The sequence below is a fragment of the Suncus etruscus genome, chromosome 17, assembly GCF_024139225.1.
Source record: "Suncus etruscus isolate mSunEtr1 chromosome 17, mSunEtr1.pri.cur, whole genome shotgun sequence".
Taxonomy (NCBI): Eukaryota; Metazoa; Chordata; class Mammalia; order Eulipotyphla; family Soricidae; genus Suncus; species Suncus etruscus.
This window is the reverse complement of record NC_064864.1, coordinates 36,637,210-36,660,264: the sequence shown is the minus strand read 5'-3', so window position 1 is coordinate 36,660,264 and position 23,055 is coordinate 36,637,210. Positions and strand designations below refer to the sequence as shown.

Here is a 23,055-nt window from a genome sequence, read left to right as displayed (position 1 = left end):
TTGTCTTCCTGAGATCTCTTTGGTTTATCCTACTGTCTAGTTCTAGTATTTATGCTTTCTAATATAAATTTATTTTAAAGGGAGCTGTTCTTTTTTATGGGTGGAGGACCCCACCTGTCATTACTCAGGGACTACTTGTAGGAGTTGGGGAATTATACGGGTGCTTGGGATCTAACCTAGGTTGGCCACTTGCAAACCATACATTTTATCTAACAAATTATCGTCCCCTGGGCTTGTTTTCAAATAAAAATTATGGTGACCTTTGAAGTGGCTTTAATTTATTTGGGGGTGTTTGGGGCCACACCCGGTGACAATCAGGGATTACTACTGGCCCTGCACTCAGAAATCGCTCCTGGCTTGAGGGACCATATAGGATGCCGGGGGAATCAAACCATGGTCCGTCCTAGGCTAGCACATGCGCAAGGCAGATGCCTTACCACTTGCGCCACCGCTTCGGCCCTTGGTTTTAATTTTTTTTAATTAATTATGGCACCATGATTTCCAAAGTTACTTGTAGTTAATTTCAGGCATACAATGTTCCAACACCAGTTCCACCAATAGTGTAAACTTCCTTGCACCATTGTCCCCATACTACCTCCTACTCCCTGAAGTAACTTTTTGTTTTCTGGCATTAGCTGTGTTTATTATTTTCAGCTTGAATCTACAGTGATTATTTCTGCAGAACGCTGTATGTTGTACTCAAGCATCTATAACTTATTAACAGTTAAATTTTCAGAAGAATAAAAGATGGAATTTGGGGCCTGGAGAGATAGCACAGCAGCGTTTGCCTTGCAAGCAGCCAATCCAGGACCAAAGGTGGTTGGTTCGAATCCCGGTGTCCCATATGGTCCCTCGTGCCTGCCAGGAGCTATTTCTGAGCAGACAGCCAGGAGTAACCCCTGAGCATCGCCGGGTGTGGCCCCCAAAAAACAAAAACAAAAAACAAACAAACAAAAAAAGATGGAATTTGGTCATTTTATCAGATAGGAGTGCTAATACATCTTTCGATCTATTTAATCGAGTTAGAAACTATAAGATACTGGGAGTTTGCCTTGTATACCACCAACCCAGGTTCGATCCCCAGCACCTATCGTATGGTATATGATCCCCTGAGCCCCATCAAGAGTGATCCCTGAGCATCATTGGGTATGACCTAGGGAGGAGGTTGGTAGGAGCACAACAGTAGGACATTTGTCTTGCATGTGGCCACCTGGGACAAACCTGGGTTTGATTCTGGGACATCACATCTGATCCTCCAAGTCTGCCAGGAGTGATTTCTGAGTGCAGAGCCAGGAGTAACTCCTGGGTGCTGCTAGGTAGACCCCTTCCCCCCCAAAAAAAGTCTCCTTTCCAAGAATCTTAAGGTAATAAGGCAAGTGAAGACTGAGCAAATATCACATATTAGCACAAATTAAGATCTTGGCAACTAACTGCAAAGTGGGGTATGAATTGGAGCCTGGGATGAAAAGGAAGAAATTTACCATAATTGCCGGTGAGAAATCAAAAACCAGCAAATGCCTATATTTTAGTATACTTGATCTTAGCCAAAAGACCAAGAACTGATTCTGCCTCTATTTTAGTACGGTATGGTCCAGAGTTGATTTTGTGGCTTTGATCATTGCATTGTGTTTAGGAGAGCTAAGGGGCGTTAGGTGTTGGAATTATAGGAACTCTCTGCTATTTTTGTGACTTTTCTGTCTCAAATTCTCTAGAGTGTTTTTATAAAGCTTCATGGGTTGAGATTACTTATTTTTTGCACCTTTGCAGATGTCACCCTTCCTTGCCTTAAGGCCTTCATTCCTCAACTGTTATCTCGGCTACACATTGAAGCCCTCCTCCATGGAAACATAACAAAGCAGGTGGGTATTGTGGGATTAGCACTTCTTTATGGATCCTTAGAAGAGTTGTTTTTGTTTTTGTTTTTTTACCTTAATCTAAGACTATTAACTACTGTGGTTTGAGCATAAGTATTCTTAGTATTTACTCGGTTAGTCTTTGCTCTCTGGATGAAGGAAGCAGAGAACAGAGAGGAAAGTATGACTGTGGTTGACTGTGACCCTACTTTTATTGCCACCCTCTCTGCTACCATTAAGGAGGAAGGGAATTCCTGCCCTGGCCCACTGTGTGTAGGTCAGCAGTTTGGGTGATGGTAAGAGTACCTGGTGGGCTTTCAACCAGAAGTAAAATTCTACTATCTATTTAAACAGGTAACTTCTGAAGTTCTCTCAGCCTGCTAGGGCTCGACCTTTCTTTATAAAAATTAGTTAGGATTACATTGTTACTCACCCAGTGAATTTATGCTTCTCATGTTGAAGGTTCTCTTGAATTCTTGGGAGTCTTTATCAAGATCCCATATTCTGCCATTGTACTACAGTGCCTCCAAAACATTATGCTAGATCAGCTGCTAATTGGTCAAAGTGAGCTTTTCCTCAAGACCTATTTTTTTCAAGCTAAAGCCTTAAAAGGTCTTCTCCTTGTCTGTAGAAAGGGTTCTTCCCTGGGACCTGTACCTCTCAAAGAAATTTGGCAGTACTTTTTCCTCAGCTATTAATGTCTATGTATTGTTCTTCACTTACCATAATTGCAGATAGATGAATTCCATTTTTATGGAACCTGTTTGGATGGTAGGTTTAAAAAATACCCATTTTTAAAATTCTGATCAACCACACTAGTGTGTGTTGGGGGTTTTTGCTTGTTTTGCATGTATACACATTATTTGACTACTGTCTAATACACCATTTGATTTTTACATCTGTGTTTTGTAATGGGATATGACCTGTTTTATTCCACAGACTGCATTAGGAATCATGCAGATGGTTGAGGACACCCTTGTTGAATATGCCCATACCAAACCTCTCCTCCCAAGTCAGCTGGTACGCTATAGAGAAGTTCAGCTGCCTGATAGTAAGTTGGAATGTTAAATTACTATGGTTTCTTTAGACTTGCATGCTGAAATGGCTCAACAGACTGGAACATGTTCTTTGCATGCTATGCGCCAGGATATGATTCCCAGTGCTGCATCTCCAGGCACAGGCAGGAAGTGACTAAAGCACTGCGGTAGAATGAACTACCACCCACTGTGGCCCAAGTAATTTTTTTTTTAAAGTGAGTTAAGTGGCTGGAGTGATATTATAGCAGGTAGGGAATATGCCTTGCAAGCAGATGACCTAAATTTGATCTCTGGCTTCCCATATGGTTCCCCCCCAACCCTGCCAGGAATAATTTCTTTTTTTGTTTTGTTTTGTTTTTGGGTCACACCCAGCAGCGCTCAGGGATTACTCCTGGCTCTATGCTCAGAAATCACTCCTGGCAGACTCGGGGGACCATATGGGATGCCGGGATTCGAACCACCATCCTTTTGCATGCAAGGCAAATGCCCCACCTCCATGCTATCTATCTGGCCCCAATGCCAGGAGTAATTTCTGCATACAGAGTGGCTCAAAAAGCAAAACAAACAAAAAGACAATTTCCTAAGAATTTTTTGTAGGAAGATCATAATAGAGAAAAGTAATTTTGGTTGAAGAAAATATATTATGATTGACTGGAAATTGATTGTAGAAGAATGAGGAATCAAAAATAACACAGAGGGGCTAGAGCGATAGTACACCTGGTAGACACTTGCCGTGAATGTGGCTGGCCTGGGTTTATCTCTGGAAAGTACCACAAAGCCCACCTGGAGTGATCCCTGAGCACTACCAGATATAGCTCTCCCAAAACAAACCAAAAAATCATTACAAAGGGGTAGAGAGGGCTGGAGTGGTGGTGCAAGCGGTAAGGCATCTGCCTAGCCTAGGATGGGCCAAGGTTCAATCCCCTGGTTTCCCATAAAATCCCCCAAGCCAGGAGTGATTTCTCAGTGCATAGCCAGGAGTAACCCCTGAACATCACTAGGTGTGGCCCCCCAAAAGAAAACAAAAAAGCGGGGCTTTCATAAGGTGGTCAATAAAAATGAAAAAAGACAAAAAAATAAAGCAGGGGCTGAGATAGTGCCTGCTTGCCTTGCATGCAGCTGACCTAGGTTTTGTCCTTGGCACTGTTTTGGTCTCTGGAGCATCACCAAGTGTGATCTCTGAGCACAGAGCCAGGTGTTATTCCTGAGCACAGTTGGGTGTGGCACAAAATAAAACAAAAGGAAAAACATTTCAAAGCTGAGACTATAACAATTACTTACATGCACAAATACAAGTTGTATTTTGTTTTATCCCTACAACAAAACAAAGAATATATAAATTTTGGGACCAGAGAGATAGTACAGAAGGCCAGGCATTTTTTGCCTTGCATAGTCAACACAGGTTTGATCGCCAGCATCACCTGTGGTTCCCAGAGCACACACCAGGAGTAACCCCTGAGCACCACCAAGTATAAACAACAAAAAAACAGTGATTCAAGACAAAATTACTTAATTTAGAAAAAATGAAAAGTCACCTTGAGTAGCATTGATTGTGGCACCAGAACAAATAAGAAAAACATAAAAAGTCTGGAAACATTGGAGCTAAGAAAGTGTAATGGGTAAGATGTTGCCTTGCACATGGCCAGCCCTGTGCCTGGTCCCCCAGCACCTCACAGTCCCTCTAACATTGCCAGGTGTGGCTCCCCCCCCAAAAAAAAGACAAGAAACCTTTCTTACTATGTAGTTATGTTTCTTGTTTTTGTTTTTGCATCATACCTAGTTTAGTTCTTCAGGACCTCACTGCATCATTATAAACTGGTTCAACATCAATGAAAACATTCTGAAAATGTTCCTAAAAAAAAAAAAAGAAAAAGAAAAGAAAAATAGGACAATAGTATAGCTGGTAAAGTATGTCTTGCACATAGCTAATCCTGGTTTGATCTCAAAGCCAGGAGTAATCCCTGAGTATTGTAAGGTGTGACCCAAAAACAAAAACTAGGACCCAGGGAGAACACTCAGAACTAAAGTGCATACATGGGGCCTTGGGTTTGGGCCCTGGAACCACCTGGTCTGTCCCCCTAGTTTTTTTTGTTTGTTTGTTTTGTTTTTTTGTTTTTGTTTTTGAGGAGTTCTCCATTCCTCCCTACTTAAAATAAAACTACCATAGAATTCATCAATCCTATTCTTTGGTGGATATAAAAATAAAGAACACAAAATACTTCAGAAAGAAAAAAAAATTCTTCAGAAAGATGTATGAACTCCTATGTGCTATTTATAGAAAATAAGATCTGGAAACATCTCAAGTGTTCACTCATCCAACAACAAATGAGTGAATAAAGAGACTGTTATAAATATATATATATATATATATATGTATATATATACACACACATAATATGATACTAAGCTGTAAGAAAAGGTTAAATCTTACATTTACTGTAACATCGATAGAACTGGAGGATGCCATGTTATATAAAACACATTAAAAGGACAAATAAAGATAGCAGAGATATCACTCCTGGGAAATAGAAAGATGCAAATCAGGGGACCAGAGATTGTTCAATGAAAGCAGACTGTTGTCTGTGAAAACATTTCTGGCCAAGTCAAATGAAGTGTGAGGGAAGAGGCAGATGAGAAAGGACCTAGGGACAATAGTGGAGAGATACTGGCACTTTGGTGGTGGGTCAGGTACAGTATCATTGGACACCTTAAATATATATATTAGCACTATTATAAATTGTTACCTCAATAATTTTTTTTGGCCACACCCGGCGTTGCCCAGGGTTTATTCCTGGCTGGCTACTCAGAAATAGCTCCTGGCAGGCATGGAGGACCATATGGGACACCGGGATTTGAACCAACCACCTTTGGTCCTGCATCGGCTGCTTGCAAGGCAAAAGCTGCTGTGCTATCTCTCCGGGCCCACCTCAATAATTTTTAAAAGGTGTTATTACAAGTTCTTTGCCTCTAAAAATTAATTAGTATTTATTGAGTACTTCTCAGTACAAATCACTACGCTAGGTTTTTCTTAGGTAAGTAAAGTGAGTTTCAAGTTCTTTGCAGGCAGGGGACCAAACCTGGTAGTGCTCAGGGTTTACACTTGACAGACTCAAGGGATGTAAGGGATCCAACTTAGATCAGCCGCATGTAAGGCAAGTGCCTGACTTGCTGTCCTATCGCTCCAGCCTGAGTTTCACTTTTTTTTTTTTTTTTTTTTTTGTGGTTTTTGGGTCACACCCGGCAGTGCTCAGGGGTTATTCCTGGCTCCAGGCTCAGAAATTGCTCCTGGCAGGCACGGGGGACCATATGGGGCGCCGGGATTCGAACCGATGACCTCCTGCATGAAAGGCAAATGCCTTACCTCCATGCTATCTCTCCGGCCCGAGTTTCACATTTTTAATAAATTGATTGGAGTTTCGAATTGTCAGAAAACATCAAGCAATTCTAACAACTTTAAAAAGCCAGACAAATATTGATTTTTTAAACTTGAAATGAATGTTTGATCTTGTCACTCTCTTTGGAACTCTCTAGGAGGTTGGTTTGTTTATCAACAGAGGAATGAAGTTCATAACAACTGTGGCATTGAGATCTACTACCAGACTGACATGCAGAGCACCTCAGAGAATATGTTTCTGGAACTCTTCTGTCAAATCATCTCTGAGCCATGCTTCAACACCCTGCGCACCAAGGAGCAGCTAGGTGAGCTGGAACTGGCGGTGGATACAAGGGTACCAGGGACCTTTAACACACTCTTACCACAAAACACCCTCCCCATGTAGAGTTCCATGGCATAGTGTACCCTCACCCCTTCTCTCCTCACCTGTCTTCTTCCTCTCTTTCCCTCTCCCTTTCTTTTTTCTCCCTTTCCTCTTGTCCTCCTCTTCTCCCTCCCTTCTCCTCTTTCTCCTCTTCATTTGTAGACAGGGCCAGGGAATGTAACTCAGCAGTAGGACACTTGCTTCTAACCCCAAAACAAAACCACATGTAGAAGCCCAACAGGGCATTTGGGTTGGGAGGATGCTAAGGATTTACTCTTTTGTGTGACAAGGTGGAAAGCAAGCTATCGAGAGAAACTTAGACTCACTAGCTTTGGAATCCCTGCAAACAGGTATTATTTCTTCTTTATCTTTGTTTCCCAAGCCCAAAGTACATAGAAAGCACTCAATACGTGTGTATTGAGAAAATATTTAGACTTTGTTAAGAGTCTTAGAGATCTCAGAAGGTTTGATTATTGAGAAAAGGAAGCTGTAATAATGGCTGGTGAGGACCCACGGAAGTATCAGTTTTGAAATAACTGATGCTAAAAACTACTATGGATGGGACTTCCTATCTTATCAGTAAAAGAATGATTAAAGTTCAGTACAGTAAATGTTCCTATGGGTCTTTAAACACTGGCATGCTGGGGAACTGTTCTTTCTCAGAAGGGGACTCCAGAGAGACCCCTGGCCGAGGTGTGGCCAGGGCTTCCTTCCCATGTGGGAGGAGCCCTGAGCTCTCTTTGGAAGTTCCCAGAATAAAAGAGCTAATCTCTGAGTGGCCAGTCCAGGAATGGATCATCTCATATGAAGTACAACAGTAGAGCCAAGTTCTCTGATGAAATTTAGATCAGAAAACAAATGTTAGATGTTGAAAATGAGCCTTTTCATATGGATAACCATATCCTGGATGGAGAGATTAGCTGACATTGAGGAACTTATAGGTGAATGATGCATAGAATTGATTTTATGGTCAGGTGTTTTCTTGGAGGGGAGGATTTGTTGTTTTGTTTTTCCCTTGACTACTACCCCTGGCAGTTCTTAGGCACTACTACTAGCTCATTACTTGGGGATTTCTCACAGCGGAGAAATCCAGGACCACAGATTAAGTCCAGCATCCAGTACACAGAGCATGAGCATTAATCTGTGGAGCTCTCTGCCCAGCCCTGTATTTGTATTCCTGAGAGTTATTTCGAACTTGTAACACTTCTTTTTTTTTCTTTTTTTGGTTTTTGGGTCACACTCGGCAGTGTTCAGGGGTTACTCCTGGCTCTACGCTCAGAAATCGCTCCTGGCAGGCTCGGGGGACCATATGGGATGCCAGGATTCGAACCACCGTCCTTCTGCTTGCAAAGCAAATGTGCTACCTCCATGCTATCTCTTCGGTCCCAACTCTTCTTTAGAGAACATTTCTGCTCTTTATTAAGAATTAAGCAGTGCTGGGGCCGGAGAGATAGCACAGCAGTAGGGCGTTTGCCTTGCAAGTGGCTGACACAGGACCTATGTGGGTTCGAATCCTGGCATCCCAATATGGTCCCGTGTCCCCTCTCCCCCCACCCCTCATGCCTGCCTGGAGTGATTTCTGAGCACATAGCCAGGAGTAACTCCTGAGTGTTACCAGGTGTGGCCCAAAAACAAAAAAGAATTAAGCAGTACCTTCATTGCTCGCATTTTTTCAGAGGAGAATGATCTAAATCCCCACAAAGTAGATTTTATTTGCGCTGACAATACATTTTTGAAAAGTTCAGAGTGACGTCAGGATCAAAATGTGACTCAGTAGTAGCTCACATGCCTTGTGTTTAGGATATAGGTTTGATCCCTAGCACAACCTCCCATTCCCAACCAATATCACCACCACCCTCTCAAGTGACTCAGGCCTAAAATGCCTAAATCCTGACTGATGTTTGTGTTTCAGGCTATATTGTCTTCAGTGGACCACGAAGAGCCAATGGCATTCAAGGATTAAGATTCATCATTCAGTCGGAAAAGCCACCTCATTACCTAGAAAGCAGAGTAGAAGCTTTCTTAATTACCATGGAAAAAGCCATAGAGGACATGACAGAGGAAGCCTTCCAGAAGCATATCCAAGCACTAGCAATTCGTCGCCTAGACAAACCAAAGAAACTGTCAGCAGAGTGCGCTAAATACTGGGGGGAAATCATCTCACAGCAGTACAACTTTGACAGAGGTAAGACAACTTTAGTCCTGTAGAGTGGCCATTGTGTAGGGGCTGTTCCGGTGCTGGTTTGGGAGCAAATGGGGGAACACTGACAAGTGTTGGTCTGAAGTAACTTGTCATTTGGTATAATTGCCTTACTTCAGGTGGAAATAGAACTGGAAGATGGTCTAGCAATTAATTAGGAATCCCCAGTTTTGGTTCTGATGTTTCCCTAGCATCTTAAGCCTGAGCAGTACATAGCCTCAGGCCCTAGCTTTGAATCACCATCTCCCCAAAGGGGAGACATATTAATAAATTATTGTTGATTACTTTTCCAGATAATACAGAAGTTGCGTATTTAAAGACACTTACCAAGGAAGACATCATCAAATTCTACAAGGTAATTTGAATTTATCTGGGTTTTGACTGAGAAGATACTGTGTATATATTGTGGATTGCTGCTTTTGAACTCATTCAGATAGGGTTTATGACAGCATTGTATGGACTTACCTATTGATGACACTTTTTGTTTTTGTTTTTGGGCCACACCCGGTGACGCTAGGGGGTTACTCCTGGCTATGCGCTCAGAAGTTGCTCCTGGCTTGGGGGACCATATGGGACTCCAGGGGATCGAACCTCGGTCCGTCCAAGGCTAGCACAGGCAAGGCAGGCCTTAACTCTAGCACCATCGCCTGGCCCCATTACACATTTCTATTTGAGAGAAGGGGGACAATTCATATAGAGTACTGATCTCCCCTCCCTTTTGTTCACTCTGTTCTGCATTCTGAAACAAGCTTCTCATTTCAGTATGTTCAAGGCTGTGCATTACTAGAGGCAAATTTGGGTCAAACAGTTTTATAATTTGCAGAATGTGTGCTATTCTGCAAGAGGGGTGGAGGATTCGGCCAGGTATGTTGTATAGGCAGGGTTTCTATTAGAGTTACACAGAACAGACTGCTGGGAACTGCTCCATGGGTAACTGCTTCACTATTGATCACTCCTCCAAGGATAGTAATACATTATTTCTCACTGAGCCATCAGGGGAAACCATCATTGCTTACTTTACATTGAAAAAGACAGGGGCCAGCGAGGTGGCGCTAGAGGTAAGGTGTCTGCCTTGCAAGTGCTAGCCAAGGAATGACCGCGGTTCTATCCCCTGGTGTCCTATATGGCCCCCCAAGCCAGGGGCAATTTCTGAGCACTTAGCCAGGAGTAACCCCTGAGCATCAAACAGGTGTGGCCCGAAAAAACAAACAAACAAAAAGACAAATGAAGGTCTAACAGAAAGTAAAAGACCAGGAGACACTTTCTCAAAAAGTAGATCTGCACCCCTCCCCAGTCCTTGTTTTATTGTAGTTATTAAGGACCACCCTTGGCAGCAGATTTTTGGGGGTGGAGATAGACAAGAAGACCCACCTCAACATCCTTTTTGTGCCACTAGACTTCAGTAAGTTCTGTCCCAGTGTCTGAGCACACTCCAGAGCAGGAGAGGAGCGTGCCTGGCACCAAACGGGATACTCCATTGTTTGTTGTTTTTCTTTTGGTCAGTGAGGAACCGCATAAACCCCAGTGAAGAATTTAGGACAGTTCTTCAAAATGCAGACATTGTGACTGTCCCTTAACTTTGGTTAAGATTAAGGCACTTGGGGCCGGAGAGAAAGCATGGAGGTAAGGCGTTTGCCTTTCATGTAGAAGGTCTGTGGTTCGGATCCTGGCATCCCATATGGTCCCCCGAGCCTGCCAGGAGCGATTTCTGAGCGTAGAGCCAGGAGTAACCCCTAAGTGCTGCCGGGTGTGACTCAAAAACCAAAAAAAAAAAAAAAAAAAAAAAAAAAAAAGGTTAAGGCACTCTTCCTCATGCCCCAAGGAGTCCTAGCCCAGGAACTTACTGTTGACATTTGAGCATTATCACTTAATTCTCCTTGGGCTCAGTTTGTTCATCTGTAAAGCAGAGTTTAGAACAGGGTTCCTAAAGCTTTTTAAATGGGGCCAGTTTCCTGTCCCTCAGACCATTAAAAGCCAGATTGTATTTAAAAAGAAAACACTGAATAGTGGCTCACAGGCCATAGTTTGAGAACCCTTACCCAAGACTGACAGGAAGAGTCAAGAAACAGAAGGAAAGGAGTCAAAGAGTGCAGCAGTCATCTCACTGTGGGACTGGACGAGTCCTTGCTAAGCAGAACAGGAAGTGGTGGCAAAAAACTCAATGGGCCAAATAAATGTCCTTGGTGTGTCACATGTAACCCAGGGGCTGTAAGTTTGAGGACCCCTGGTTTAGAGTCATCTATGCCTTACTGCATCATTTTTGTTTTGTTTTGTTTTTATTGTGGGGCAGTGCCCAGGGATTACTCCTGGCTCTGCACTCAGAGATAATTCCTGGTGGTGCTGCAGGGAACTATATAGGATGCTGGGAATTGAGCCCAGATCAGCTGTGTGCAAAGCAAATGCCCTACCAACTGTACTATCTGGTTACTTATTGCATTTTCATAAAGTGTGAGTGAATAGCATAGGCAGGGCAAGAGAAAGGGCAGCAACTTTTCTTGTTTTGACCCTCCTGCGTCATGAGTGAGTGCTATGTCCTGAGTTCTTAGTAGGCAAAAGGGTAACCAACCATGCTGTTCTTCCACTTAGGAAATGTTGGCAATCGACGCCCCCAGGAGACACAAGGTTTCCGTTCATGTTCTTGCCAGGGAAATGGATTCTTGTAAGTATTTTATATTAATTTCTCAAAAGCTTACTTGGTTATTCACATCCTCTTCGCTCCCTCTTCCCCTTGTTATGATGTCTTCGTTGCAGTGACAAGTATATTTGACTGTGGTGGCCAATAGGGTTCATCTAGGAGGTTGTGGGGCTCAAACGTTTGGTCTCAAACGTGAGACCAAAAATTACAATTGTGGAGCCGGAGAGATAGCATGGAGGTAAGGTGTTTGCCTTTCATGCAGGAGGTCATCGGTTCGAATCCCGGCATCCCATATGGTCCCCTGTGCCTGCCAGGAGCAATTTCTGAGTCTGAAGCCAGGAATAACCCCTGAGCACTGCCGGGTGTGACCCAAAAACCACAAAAAAAAAAAAAAATTACAATTGTATGATGTTGGAGCAGTGGCGCAGAGCGTAAGGCGTCTGCCTTGCCTGCGCTAGCCTAGGATGGACCACAGTTCGATCCCCTGGTGCTGCATATAGTCCCCCAAGCCAGGAGCGATTTCTTTTTTTTTTTTTTGGATGAGATATAATAATCTCGACTTAATATAAAAAAAAAATTACAGTTGTGGGTTAGAGAGAGAGTTCAGGGGTAATTGAGACAGGCAGTGTGCCTGCTTTGTATGCAGAAGGGGATAGGCTGTCCCCAGCACCACAAACTGTACACGAAGTGGAAGTGAGACCTAGTATTTGGTCTGGAAAGAACTCAACAGGCTGGAGGAGGCTTGCAGGAGGCCTGAGTGACATCACAGGGTCCTCCCAGAACTGCCAGAAATGGCCCCCAAGCACACAGCCAAGTGTAGTTCCTGATCATCACCTTATGAGGGCCCCTGCATTGCACAGGGGGAATAGTCATGATTGATGTCTTTGTTAGTAGAGGTTTTCACCTTGGTGATGCTCAGGAGCAACTAGAATCATTCCTGGCACAGTGGGATGTGGTGGAGTTGGGGAGATAAATGAAATTGGGTATCAACATTGCTCCCTACCCCCAGTGCTTTACCCTCACCCCAGTCCTCAAAAGTACTTGCTGAAAATTTCACTAAGGGGCCTGAGAGTGAAAGCTTGAGTGAAATAGGGGGTAAGGTGCCTAGTAAGGTAAGGTAAAACCCCTATCCAGGGGTTAAGGCACTTGCCCTCTATCTATCTATGCTGGGTTGGATCCCTGGCACCAGGTGTGGCTCAAATCCGCCCTAACCTCCAAAGTGACAAAGGAACCATGGTGCATTGACTTCTAGAACCAACCCTCTCAGCAGCATTAAACCTTTTGTTTCCTTTCAGGTCCTGTAGTTGGGGAGTTCCCGTGTCAGAATGATATAAACCTGTCACAAGCCCCATCCTTGCCACAAGTAAGAGCCATAAATGTTGTACTGAATCACATTGTCAGATCATTTCTCTCCCTATAAGGCATTTGTTCATCAGGATACAAAAAACCTAAAGATATAAGGTTACCTTAGGGACATATGGCCACCCTGACAGTTCCCATGGCTGCAGACACTCAACCTCTCTCATCAGTAGTTTGAGGGAAGCTAAGCCAGCCACAGGTTATCCAGCTCCTCCCACAGAGTCTGTTTTATGTCATTGTCCAGAAAAGTTGGTATTTATTTTCAGAGGGAAGGATTGGCAGGCCCCTAGTCCCTCACTGCATGCGCACACTAGCCAGTCCTTAAATGTGGCCAGAGGAAAGCCCAGAATCTCCCTTCAAGCCTCAAGTTGCATGGGAGATACTCAGCATAGGTTTGTTTCCATGAATTCTCAGACCCTAATCCAACGAGACAAGTCAGCAGGTGGACACACCTCATTCATGAGGGGAAAATATTGCTACCTTTTTCGATCTGTTTCTAGTGAAACCGGCTCAATGTTTTGTTTGGTTTATTCTTTTTAACCGAGTCACTGTGAGATACAGATTTAAAATGTTGGAGCCAGAGTGATAGCACAGAGGTAGGGTGTTTGCCTTGCACACCACTGACCCTTGAAGGACCCAGATTCAATCCCTGGCATCCCATATGGTCCCCTGAGCCTGCCAGGAGCAATTTCTGAGTGCAGAGCCAGGAGTAACCCCTGAGCACTGCTGGGTTTGACCTAACCCCTCCCCCCGAAATGTTGACAGTTGAGTTTCAGTTGTATACTGTTCCAGCATCCCTTCATCCACATTTCTCTTGGGACAAGAGATAGTACAGCAGGTAGGGTGCTTGCCTTGCGCACACTAATCCAGATTCAATCTGGACATCCTATGTGTTTCTTTGAGCCTGCCAGGAATAGACTGTCCCCTGAGCACCACTGACTGTGGCCTCAAAGAAAACAAATATTTCCCGCCACCAATATCCCCAATTTCCTGGCCCCAACCCCCAACTTGCCTCTATGCTCTATGGTACTCTTCTCTCTCTCTCTCTCTCTCTCTCTCTCTCTCTCTCTCTCTCTCTCTCTCTCTCTCTCTCTCTCTCTCTCTCTCTTTCTCTCTCTCTTTCTCTCTCTCTCTCTCTGTCTCTCTTTCTCTCTCCCCCCCCCCCATTTCTCCCCTCTTTCTCTCCTCCCTCCTCTTTTTCTTTCTCTCCTCTCTCTCCTTTTACTGAAGGGTACCATGCATATCACTTCATCTCCTTTCAGAACCCAGTTCTTGTCCAGAGTGATCAGTTCCAACTACCATTGTCATACTAGTCCTTTCTCTGCCTTAACTGCATCCTTCACATACAAAACTTTGTTGCAAGCCTTCTTACTGTAGAACAGTCCTCCTGGCCCTCATTTCTGTTATCTTTGAGTATTGTTCTCATACTGTGGTATTTTGTTTTGAATATCTGCAAATGAGTGTGATCATTCTGTGTTTGTCCCTCTCCCTTGACTCACTTCGCTCAGCATGATATTCCATATCTATCCACGTATAAGCAAATTTATGTTTATTTCTGTTTTGCAGCCTGAAGTGATTCAGAACATGACTGAGTTCAAGCGTGGTTTGCCACTGTTTCCCCTTGTAAAACCACATATCAACTTCATGGCTGCGAAGCTCTGAAGATTCCTCTCCAGTGAACGGAAGTACAAGAGGATGAACTCGTGGTCAACACTAGAAAAAGAAGTTTTGGCTATGTGACTAGTTCTGGTTCACTGTTAGAGATACAAACTGAAAACGTTGTCAAGGGTCATTAATGTAGAAGTATTAAAGTTCCAGCATTAAAAAAAAAATCACAAAATCTTATAGATATAAATATTTTAAATACATGGCTCTTAAATATTAAAAAAAAATATTTGTTTTCATGATGAAAAGAAATTTTCTTTATATAACTGCTTAAAATGATGAATGATATTAAGGTAGAATCTCCTTGCCCTATTCTGTAAAATAGTCCATTTGTCAGAAGATAAGAAGTTAGCTCTTTTCTAAACACCTTCTAGGTTGACAGAAAAGGCTTCAGAACATTTAGAAAGGTTACCCCTTTGTTAAAAATTGATCCTCAAATTTGCCCTCTATTTGGTGGTTTCATGTAAATCAGTGAAGACATCACATCTGGCAGATAATGAACAAAGCAATGTAATTGTCTTTTGCTAGTGCTATTCCTGATTATATAAAGCATAGTTTTAATCTTTTTATAAAATCAGAACTTTTTTATTCAGACTAGAAAAAATGCTGAAAAACCTTAGAACACACCCTACTTATTTACAGTACTATAAACGCAGACTTACACCTTACATCAATTTTGTCCCAAACCGAATTTCTCAGGATTATTGTGATTTTTTTTTCCCTTTCTGATTGATTTATCTATTGACATTCTTGTTCATAGTTGGTTTGCAGTGTTCCCATTACATCCTTCTTCCTATCAACCACAGACTATAATTAAGAAGTATCTGTAAGGTTGACTTTAGATCCCTCGGTGTATGACATGCTTCTCCAGCATCAACTCTTCCAAACACCTGTAACTCTACTGCCATGAACTTGCTCTCAGAATATGAAAATGCATTCAAAATATTTGCCCCATTGTGAATTTAAAAGGTAACGAGTACAAAGCCACTTTTTTTGAGGTATAAAAAAATAAAGCCTTGAATTCTTTAATAGCGTGATCTCCATAGACTTAAATCCCTCTGCTACCAGTCTAATCTTGCCTTAAGTGTTGTTTTTTTGAATATATAAATATAAACATACAAACACAGATGATGACTGGAATAGACTTTTAAAAATATTTTTTCATGAGATACTATTTTAGATTAAAAACTGTAGATTTAACAACTGTTTTTGGGATATTTACTGCTTTCAGAGAAATTATGAGTAAACTTCCACACACAGGCACTCATAAAGTAACAATGGCCTGTTGTCCACTAACTCAGGCAGTTAAGAATGGCATTTTCAAATAACATTCACCTCCATGTGACTTGATTTGACTTTTTTTTTTAATCTAGTCATGTCTTTTCACATCTTAAGTTTCACATTTGCCATCTTCCAAACATTCGAAATTTGGGGCAAGAATGATATAATTACTATGGAGGCTGCTTTCCAAAAATGGGGCTCCATTTCTGCTGTCAGACTATGTGGTGCTGTAACTGTCTTTTTATTCCCACCTTCAAAAGCTTCTTGTCGGAAGCCTGTCTCAGTCCGTCAGAAGGTGTGTGAATCATCACTTCCTTCTGGTTTTATGCATTTGTAGACTATGCAGTTTTTTTCATCCAACTGCAAGTACAGACAGAAGTGATCCAACATTAGTCCTGAGTGTCTGAGTCTGCCTCTAGAAGAGTCAATAGTCCACCTACCTTTTCTGTGAAAAATTATGTGCTCATGTATAACTGGGCGCTTTTTTTAAAAATTGGACGAAATTTAAACGTCATTTTGATGGAGTCACATGAAGAAATTCAGAAAGGAATCCCAGGAACCCATAGAGGTTTTTCAGTGTACCCCAGCATTGTGCAGCTTCACACTTAGATTGAGAGCCACTGTTGGATCACTCATGCAACTTAATGGATTTATTTCAATGGGCCCAAGCTGCAGTCCTTAAGCAATAACAGACCCTCTCCCACCCCCAATACTACTGTTCATGGAACAGCTTAGTCAAGGAATTTTGTGAAACAAATTAAAACTATTAGTTACCTGGGACTTTTTAAAAGAAGTCTTTGCTAGTTAATGTGGAATACCGAGCATGTGACACAGCGTGTGGTGGAGTCTAGGGTAATCCTGTTTACAATAAATCACCTGAATTCAACCTCTGCAGTCTGTTCTTGTATTACTGTTTTCTCCACAAATCCTCAACCTGCCTCACCATCCTCCCAGTTCTGAACTGGGTTTTGATTTTGTTACTCCTGCTGAAATGAAAGCAATGACTTTTGAGTTTTGTGTTGAATTAATCGGAGCAAGGACAATTTAGTGGATAATGGTCAGTCGCACACTCTGAGTAGGTGCCTGACTGGGGTCAGAATGTGTTAGAGCACTTGGAATGTGTGCAGACACTGAGTTTGATTATTGCCACCTCCAGAAATTAAACTAGATGTAATTGTTCCATGTGAGTTTCCTGTAAAAGTAGTTATTCATATCCATGTCAGACAAGGTAGAAAAGCACTGGCCTCTCTGTATGTGTGAAATGTTATGTTTCTTTGCCACATGCAGTTTTGCTTGAATCTCACCACCTTTGCCTGGGATGGAGGGTGGCCAGGCTGTGGTTCTGTCCCCCTTCTCCCCAAGCCACTGGTTTGCAACAGGGCCCCTCTAGGTAGGCAATCAGCTTGCTGCAGACTGGCCCTCCCTGTTGGGGTTCATCAGACTCACCCCCCTCATCTAAGCCTTTTAATCACTGCAAACTACCTTTGTCCTCTCCTTCCTGTTGGGAATCCTTAGAGAACACATTTAGATTCACTATTGCAACTTGTTTCTTCAGTACCCTGCACTGAGGGAATTCCATATCACATGAGGCAGGTGCAGCCCATGAGCTTAAATCTCATGAAGCCATGTGGTCCACCCCTACTAGGGTATGTCATGACAGCACATGTGCTTGCTGCCTGCCACCCATTTGCTTCTACTGAATGATCTGTGAATGAAGATATCAACATTCACTGGGCAGGAAGAAGGTATGTGTATGTATTCCTACTACATCTGCATGAGTACCCTTTTTGGGGATGAAGTGGTTGCTGTTGGGTATTTAGTCATACTGTGATATATTAGATCCTGTACGGGGCTGAAGAAATAAGACGGTTAAAGCGGGCCCGGAGAGATAGCACAGCGGCGTTTGCCTTGCAAGCAGCCGATCCAGGACCAAAGGTGGTTGGTTCGAATCCCGGTGTCCCATATGGTCCCCTGTGCCTGCCAGGAACTATTTCTGAGCAGCCAGCCAGGAGTAACCCCTGAGCATCGCCGGGTGTGGCCCAAAAAAAGAGGAAAAAAAAAAAAAAAGACGGTTAAAGCACTGGTATATTATCCTGCAGACTGGTACAAATCCCTAGCACCACCACATATGGTCTCAAAAGCACTACCAGGGGTAACTCCTGAGCACTACCATTACACCAGTATTTCTTGAAGTAACCACTGTGTCCATAGTGCAGTAAAGAATCTGGCCTTGGGGCCGGAGAGATAGCATGGAGATAGGGCATTTGCCTTGCATGCAGAAGGACGGTGGTTCGAATCCCGGCATCCCATATGGCAGGGCAACTTCTGAGTGGAGCCAGGAGCATTGCCGGGTGTGACCCAAAAACCAAAAAAAAAAAAATCTGGCCTCTCCCAAAGGAGGGTAGGTCTTTGTCCCCTTTGTGTGAGTTGCTAAATTAAAAATAACAGTTTGACAAGTAACTTAAGTAAGGGTCAGGAAGATGGCTCTGATTGAAGGAGTCCCGGGTTCTATCTAACACTCAGGAATAGGACCCCAGCCTCACTGTGTAATCTCACCCACACTTCAAAAGGAACTGAACTAGTACCTAATGCCCTTTCACAGTGGAAATTCTAAATCTCAAAAGTTGTGTTGGGGCCGGAGAGATAGCATGGAGGCAATTTGCATGCAGGAGGTCGGTGGTTCGAATCCCGACATCCCACATGGTCCCCCGAGCCTGCCAGGAGTGATCTCTGAGTGTAGAGCCAGGAGTAACCCCTGAGTGCTGCTGGGTGTGACCCCCCAAAAAAAAAGTTGTTTTGATGGTAAATTCTGTCAAACATTTAAGATGAGATTATACCAGTCTTGGGCCTGGAGAAAAACTCAAGAGTTTTCATGTCCCATAATTGGGGGTCCTAGTTCAATTCCTGGCACTGTGATTCACTCCAAGTATCAGGTGTAGCCCTGGTAGCCCATCAATGCCAAGAATCACCAGGGTGGTCCCTCTGCCCCCTCTAAATACTGCATTGGAAATACACACACACACACACACACACACACACACACACACACACACACACACACACACACACACACACGGCAGTTTTACAACTCTGTGTGCCAGAGAGGGCTAAGCACTTAGCTACCTGCACTGCATATTCACCCAGCCCTACTGAACCAAAACTTCACTTGTGCACATGATGCCCTCACTGATGAGGGCTCTAATGTCACTGTGAATGGAGGTGATGCCCTGGTTACCCTCTTCTACTTGCCATAGCTTGCTTCACCTCCTACCTGTATCTCCCTGGAAGCAGATAAGTAAGACAGCACATGGGCAAATCTACCTCATCCCTGCAGCTCTAGTTGCCATGACTGCAGAAGATCTATATGGGCATTTCCTTTCCAGTGATTTTGGGAAAAAAACAAAAACAAAAACCAAAAACTTAGACAATTCAAAAAAAAAAAATGACCAGACTGGGAACTCATCTGAAATTTTACTGGTTTATTTGATTTGTTTTTTGTTGTTGTTGTTGTTTTTTGGCTTAATTTGGTTTGGTTTCTGGGCCACACACAGCAGTGGTCAAGCCTTACTCTTGGGGTCAGAGAGATAGCACGAAGGTAGGGCTTATACCTTGCATGCAGAAGGACGGTGATTCGAATCCCAGCATCCCATATGGTTCCCTGAGCCTGCCAGGAGCGATCTCTGAGCATAGAGCCAGGAGTAACCCCTGAGCGCTGCTGGGTGTGACCCAAAAACCAAAGACCAAAAAAAGAAAAAAAACTCCTGGCCAAGTTTGAGGAACCATATATGGTACTAGAGCTCAAACCTGGGTCAGCTGCATGTAAGGTATAGCTCCTGCTATACTACCTTTCTGACTATCTGAACTTTGTCTTCCTAAAACATGATAAAGTTCCTAATTTTCAAAACAGAACTTATTAAGGAAGTTTTGGCTTTAGAACCTGTTCCCTGGCTGGGTAGTCCCAAGCTTCATAAATGTGCATCTAAATAGTGATTTTTCTGAACCTGAGGTTCAAGGCAAACACCCTACCACTGCGCCACCGCTCTGGCCCCATTTTTAATTTTTATTTAATTTTTATTGTAATGTGAATTACAAGTCCTTAAAAATATGGAACTTAGGGTCGGAGCGATCAAAACAGGGTCGGCTGCATGCAAGGCAAACACCCTCCCCATTGTATATCACTCTGGCCCTTAACTTGGGTGGCTTCTATCCCTGGTTTTCTATATGGTCCCCCATGCACCACCAGAAATGGTCCCTGAGTGTAGGGCCAAGAGTAACTCCTCCAAAAAAGGCGAGACACAGTGTTAGGACGTTTGCATTGCATGCAGCCGATCCAGGACAGACGGTTCGAATCCCTGCATCCCATATGGTCTCCTGAGCCAGTCAGGAGCGATTTCTGAGCACAGAGCCAGGAGTAAGTAACCCCTGAGCATCACTGGGCATGACCCAAAAACCAAAAATAAATAAATAAATAAATACATAAATAAATAACTTCCTAAATCTCGCCAGAAAGCATAAAGTGGCCCAAAAGCAAAAAATCTTGTTTTCACCTTTTTAATCGGCCTTGTTCTTTGACAGCCTCATAGTACAGATTCAGCATGATTGGATTATATGTGGATTCTAAATTCAGAGACATTATTTCTGTGCAGTTTGCACACCGACTTAGTTATAGGATTGCTGGTTGTTAGTCCTGAGATGTTACAGTATAGAGAACAATAGTTTAACAGTATGTGGTTTAAGGGACCAGAGTGATAATACAGTGAGTAGAAGCCTTGCTTTGCACATGGCTGATTTGGGTTCAATCACTGGCATTATATATGATCCCCAGGAGTGGTCCTGGAGTGCAGACCTAGGAGTAAGCCCTGAGCACCACTGGGTGTGGAAAAAAATACACAAAAATAAATAATTTTCGGGGCCAGAGCAGTGGTGCAAGCGATAGGCATTTGTCTTGCACGTGCAAACCTAGAACAGAGCCTCAGTGTCCCATATGGTCCTCCAAGCCAGGAGCGATTTCTGAGTGCATAGCCAGGAGTAACTCCTGAGCATCACTGGGTGTGGCCCAAAAAGCAAAAAAATAAACAATTTTAGGACCAGAGAACACAGGATTCTTGCCTTGCATTCCTCTTATCTCATGTAAACCCCTCCCCCCATCACCATCAGGTCATTCCTGAATGCAAAACCAGGAGTAGTCCCTGAGCACAGTTGGGTGTGGCCCAAATCCCTGCCTCCCTTAAATAAATACTCCTGCTTGGGTCCTATATCTGAATTGATCTGGGGAGAGACCTGAGCATTGCTCTTCTTTTTTTTGGATTTTGGGTAACACCCAGCAGTGCTCAGGGGTTCCTCCTGGCTCTAGGCTCAGAAATCGCCTCTGGCAGGCATAGGGGACCATATGGGATGTCGGGATTCAAACCACCGTCCTTCTGCATGAAGGCAAACGCCTTACCTTCATGCTATCTCTCCAGCCTCGAGCATTATTCTTCTGTGGTGCCAGGCATCGAGACCAAGGTGTAATACATGCCCACATTTGGGCCTGGAGAGATAGCACAGCGGCGTTTGCCTTGCAAGCAGCCGATCCAGGACCAAAGGTGGTTGGTTCGAATCCCGGTGTCCCATATGGTCCCCCGTGCCTGCCAGGAGCTATTTCTGAGCAGACAGCCAGGAGTAACCCCTGAGCACTGCTGGGTGTGGCCCAAAAACCAAAAAAAAAAAAAAAAATACATGCCCACATTTCCCACATTCTAGCTGGCATGAAGTATTTCTTCTATTGAGAAAAGTAGTCATATTGTAAAGCTGAGGTTGTCCACCAGAGGGAGAAAAGTACTCTATTATTGACATCACAGATTGAACTTTATAGTTCCAATTTATGCAACGTGGCAAGCAGGATAAAACCTGGGTAGGCCATATGGTCCCCCGTGCCTGCCAGGAGCAATTTCTGAGCATGGAGCCAGGAGTAACCCCTGAGCACTGCCAGGTGTGACCCAAAAACCACAAAAAAACAAAAAACAAACAAAAAAAAAAAAAACCCTGGGTAGGTAGGCGACATGATCTTTGGTATTATGACTTGCTAACCAAAGAATTCCTCTCACCATGGCAAATGCCAGTAACTAATAACAACATGACTAAAATATATTTACCCAGTATCAGGGCCGGAGAGATAGCATGGAGGTAAGGTGTTTGCCTTTCATGCAGAAGGTCATCGGTTCGAATCCCGGTGTCCCATATGGTCCCCCATGCCTGCCAGGAGCAATTTCTGAGCATGGAGCCAGGAATAACCCCTGAGCACTGCCGGGTGTGACCCAAAAACCACCAAAAAAAAGAAAAATTTACCCAGTATCTTAACTAGCTACCTAGAAGTTTATTCCAATTTTTTCCCTATCTTACTTTAATAAAAAATAAACCCATGGGGCCTGAGAGATAGCATGGAGGTAAGGCATTTGCCTTGCATGCAGAAGGAGAGCAGTTCAAATCCCAGCATCCCATATGGTCCCCCTAGCCTGCCAGGAGTGATTTCTAAGTATAGAGCCAGGAGGAACCCCTGAGAGCTGCCGGGTGTGACCCAAAAACCAAATAAATAAATAAACCCTGTAAATTGATGTCAAAATTGAAATTTTAGGGCCAGAGTGGTAGTACAGCGGTAAGGTGTTTGCCTTGCATGCAGCTGACCTAGGATGGACCCAAATTAGATCCCTGGCATCCCATATGGTCCCCTAAGCCAGGAGCAATTTCTAAGCAAAAAGCCAGGAGTAACCCCTGAGCACCACCGGGTGTGGCACCCCCCCCCAAAAAAAAAAAGTTAAAAATTGAGGGCTGGGGGATTGACTCACCAGTACCACTTATGGTCTTCGGAGCACCACCAGGAATAGCCACTGAATACTGCCAGGTCGGGCAGCCTGACCCCCCATCACTGTCCATAAGATGGCAAAAGTGAAGACAAACGCCATTGTAACTACAAATGGCAGAAAGCCCAGGCAGGAGCCCCCAGGTTTTTCTTTAATAAGCATAGTCTGGGGCTGGAGAGACAGCACGGAGGTAAGGCGTTTGCTTTGCATACAGAAGGACATTGGTTCGAATCCCGGCATCCCATATGGTCCCCCAAGCCTGCCAGGAGCGATTTCTGAGCATGGAGCCAGGAGTAATCCCTGAGTGCTGCCTGGTGTGACCCCCCCAAAAAAAGCATAGTCTGAATCCAAATCATCATTTGCTATACCAATGCTTGATGACGATTCTAGTACACTTGCAGGCTATGATGGGAACTTCAGGCTGTTCA

The 23,055-nt window shown here is 43.6% G+C and overlaps 1 protein-coding gene across 2 annotated transcripts in view; it reads left to right on the top strand.

The window, feature by feature from the left end:
* IDE (insulin degrading enzyme) overlaps nt 1-16,678 on the top strand; it is a 113,729-nt gene extending 97,051 nt beyond the window's left edge. For both annotated transcript variants that reach the window (XM_049790823.1, XM_049790822.1), the window contains exons 18-25: nt 1,768-1,859; nt 2,793-2,904; nt 6,422-6,589; nt 8,561-8,833; nt 9,142-9,203; nt 11,435-11,507; nt 12,779-12,846; nt 14,409-16,678. In XM_049790823.1, coding sequence (XP_049646780.1) covers nt 1,768-1,859; nt 2,793-2,904; nt 6,422-6,589; nt 8,561-8,833; nt 9,142-9,203; nt 11,435-11,507; nt 12,779-12,846; nt 14,409-14,504 — 944 coding nt within the window. In that variant the 3' untranslated portion in view covers nt 14,505-16,678. The remainder of the gene's footprint in view (nt 1-1,767; nt 1,860-2,792; nt 2,905-6,421; nt 6,590-8,560; nt 8,834-9,141; nt 9,204-11,434; nt 11,508-12,778; nt 12,847-14,408) is intronic.
* Nucleotides 16,679-23,055: the final 6,377 nt, after the last annotated feature.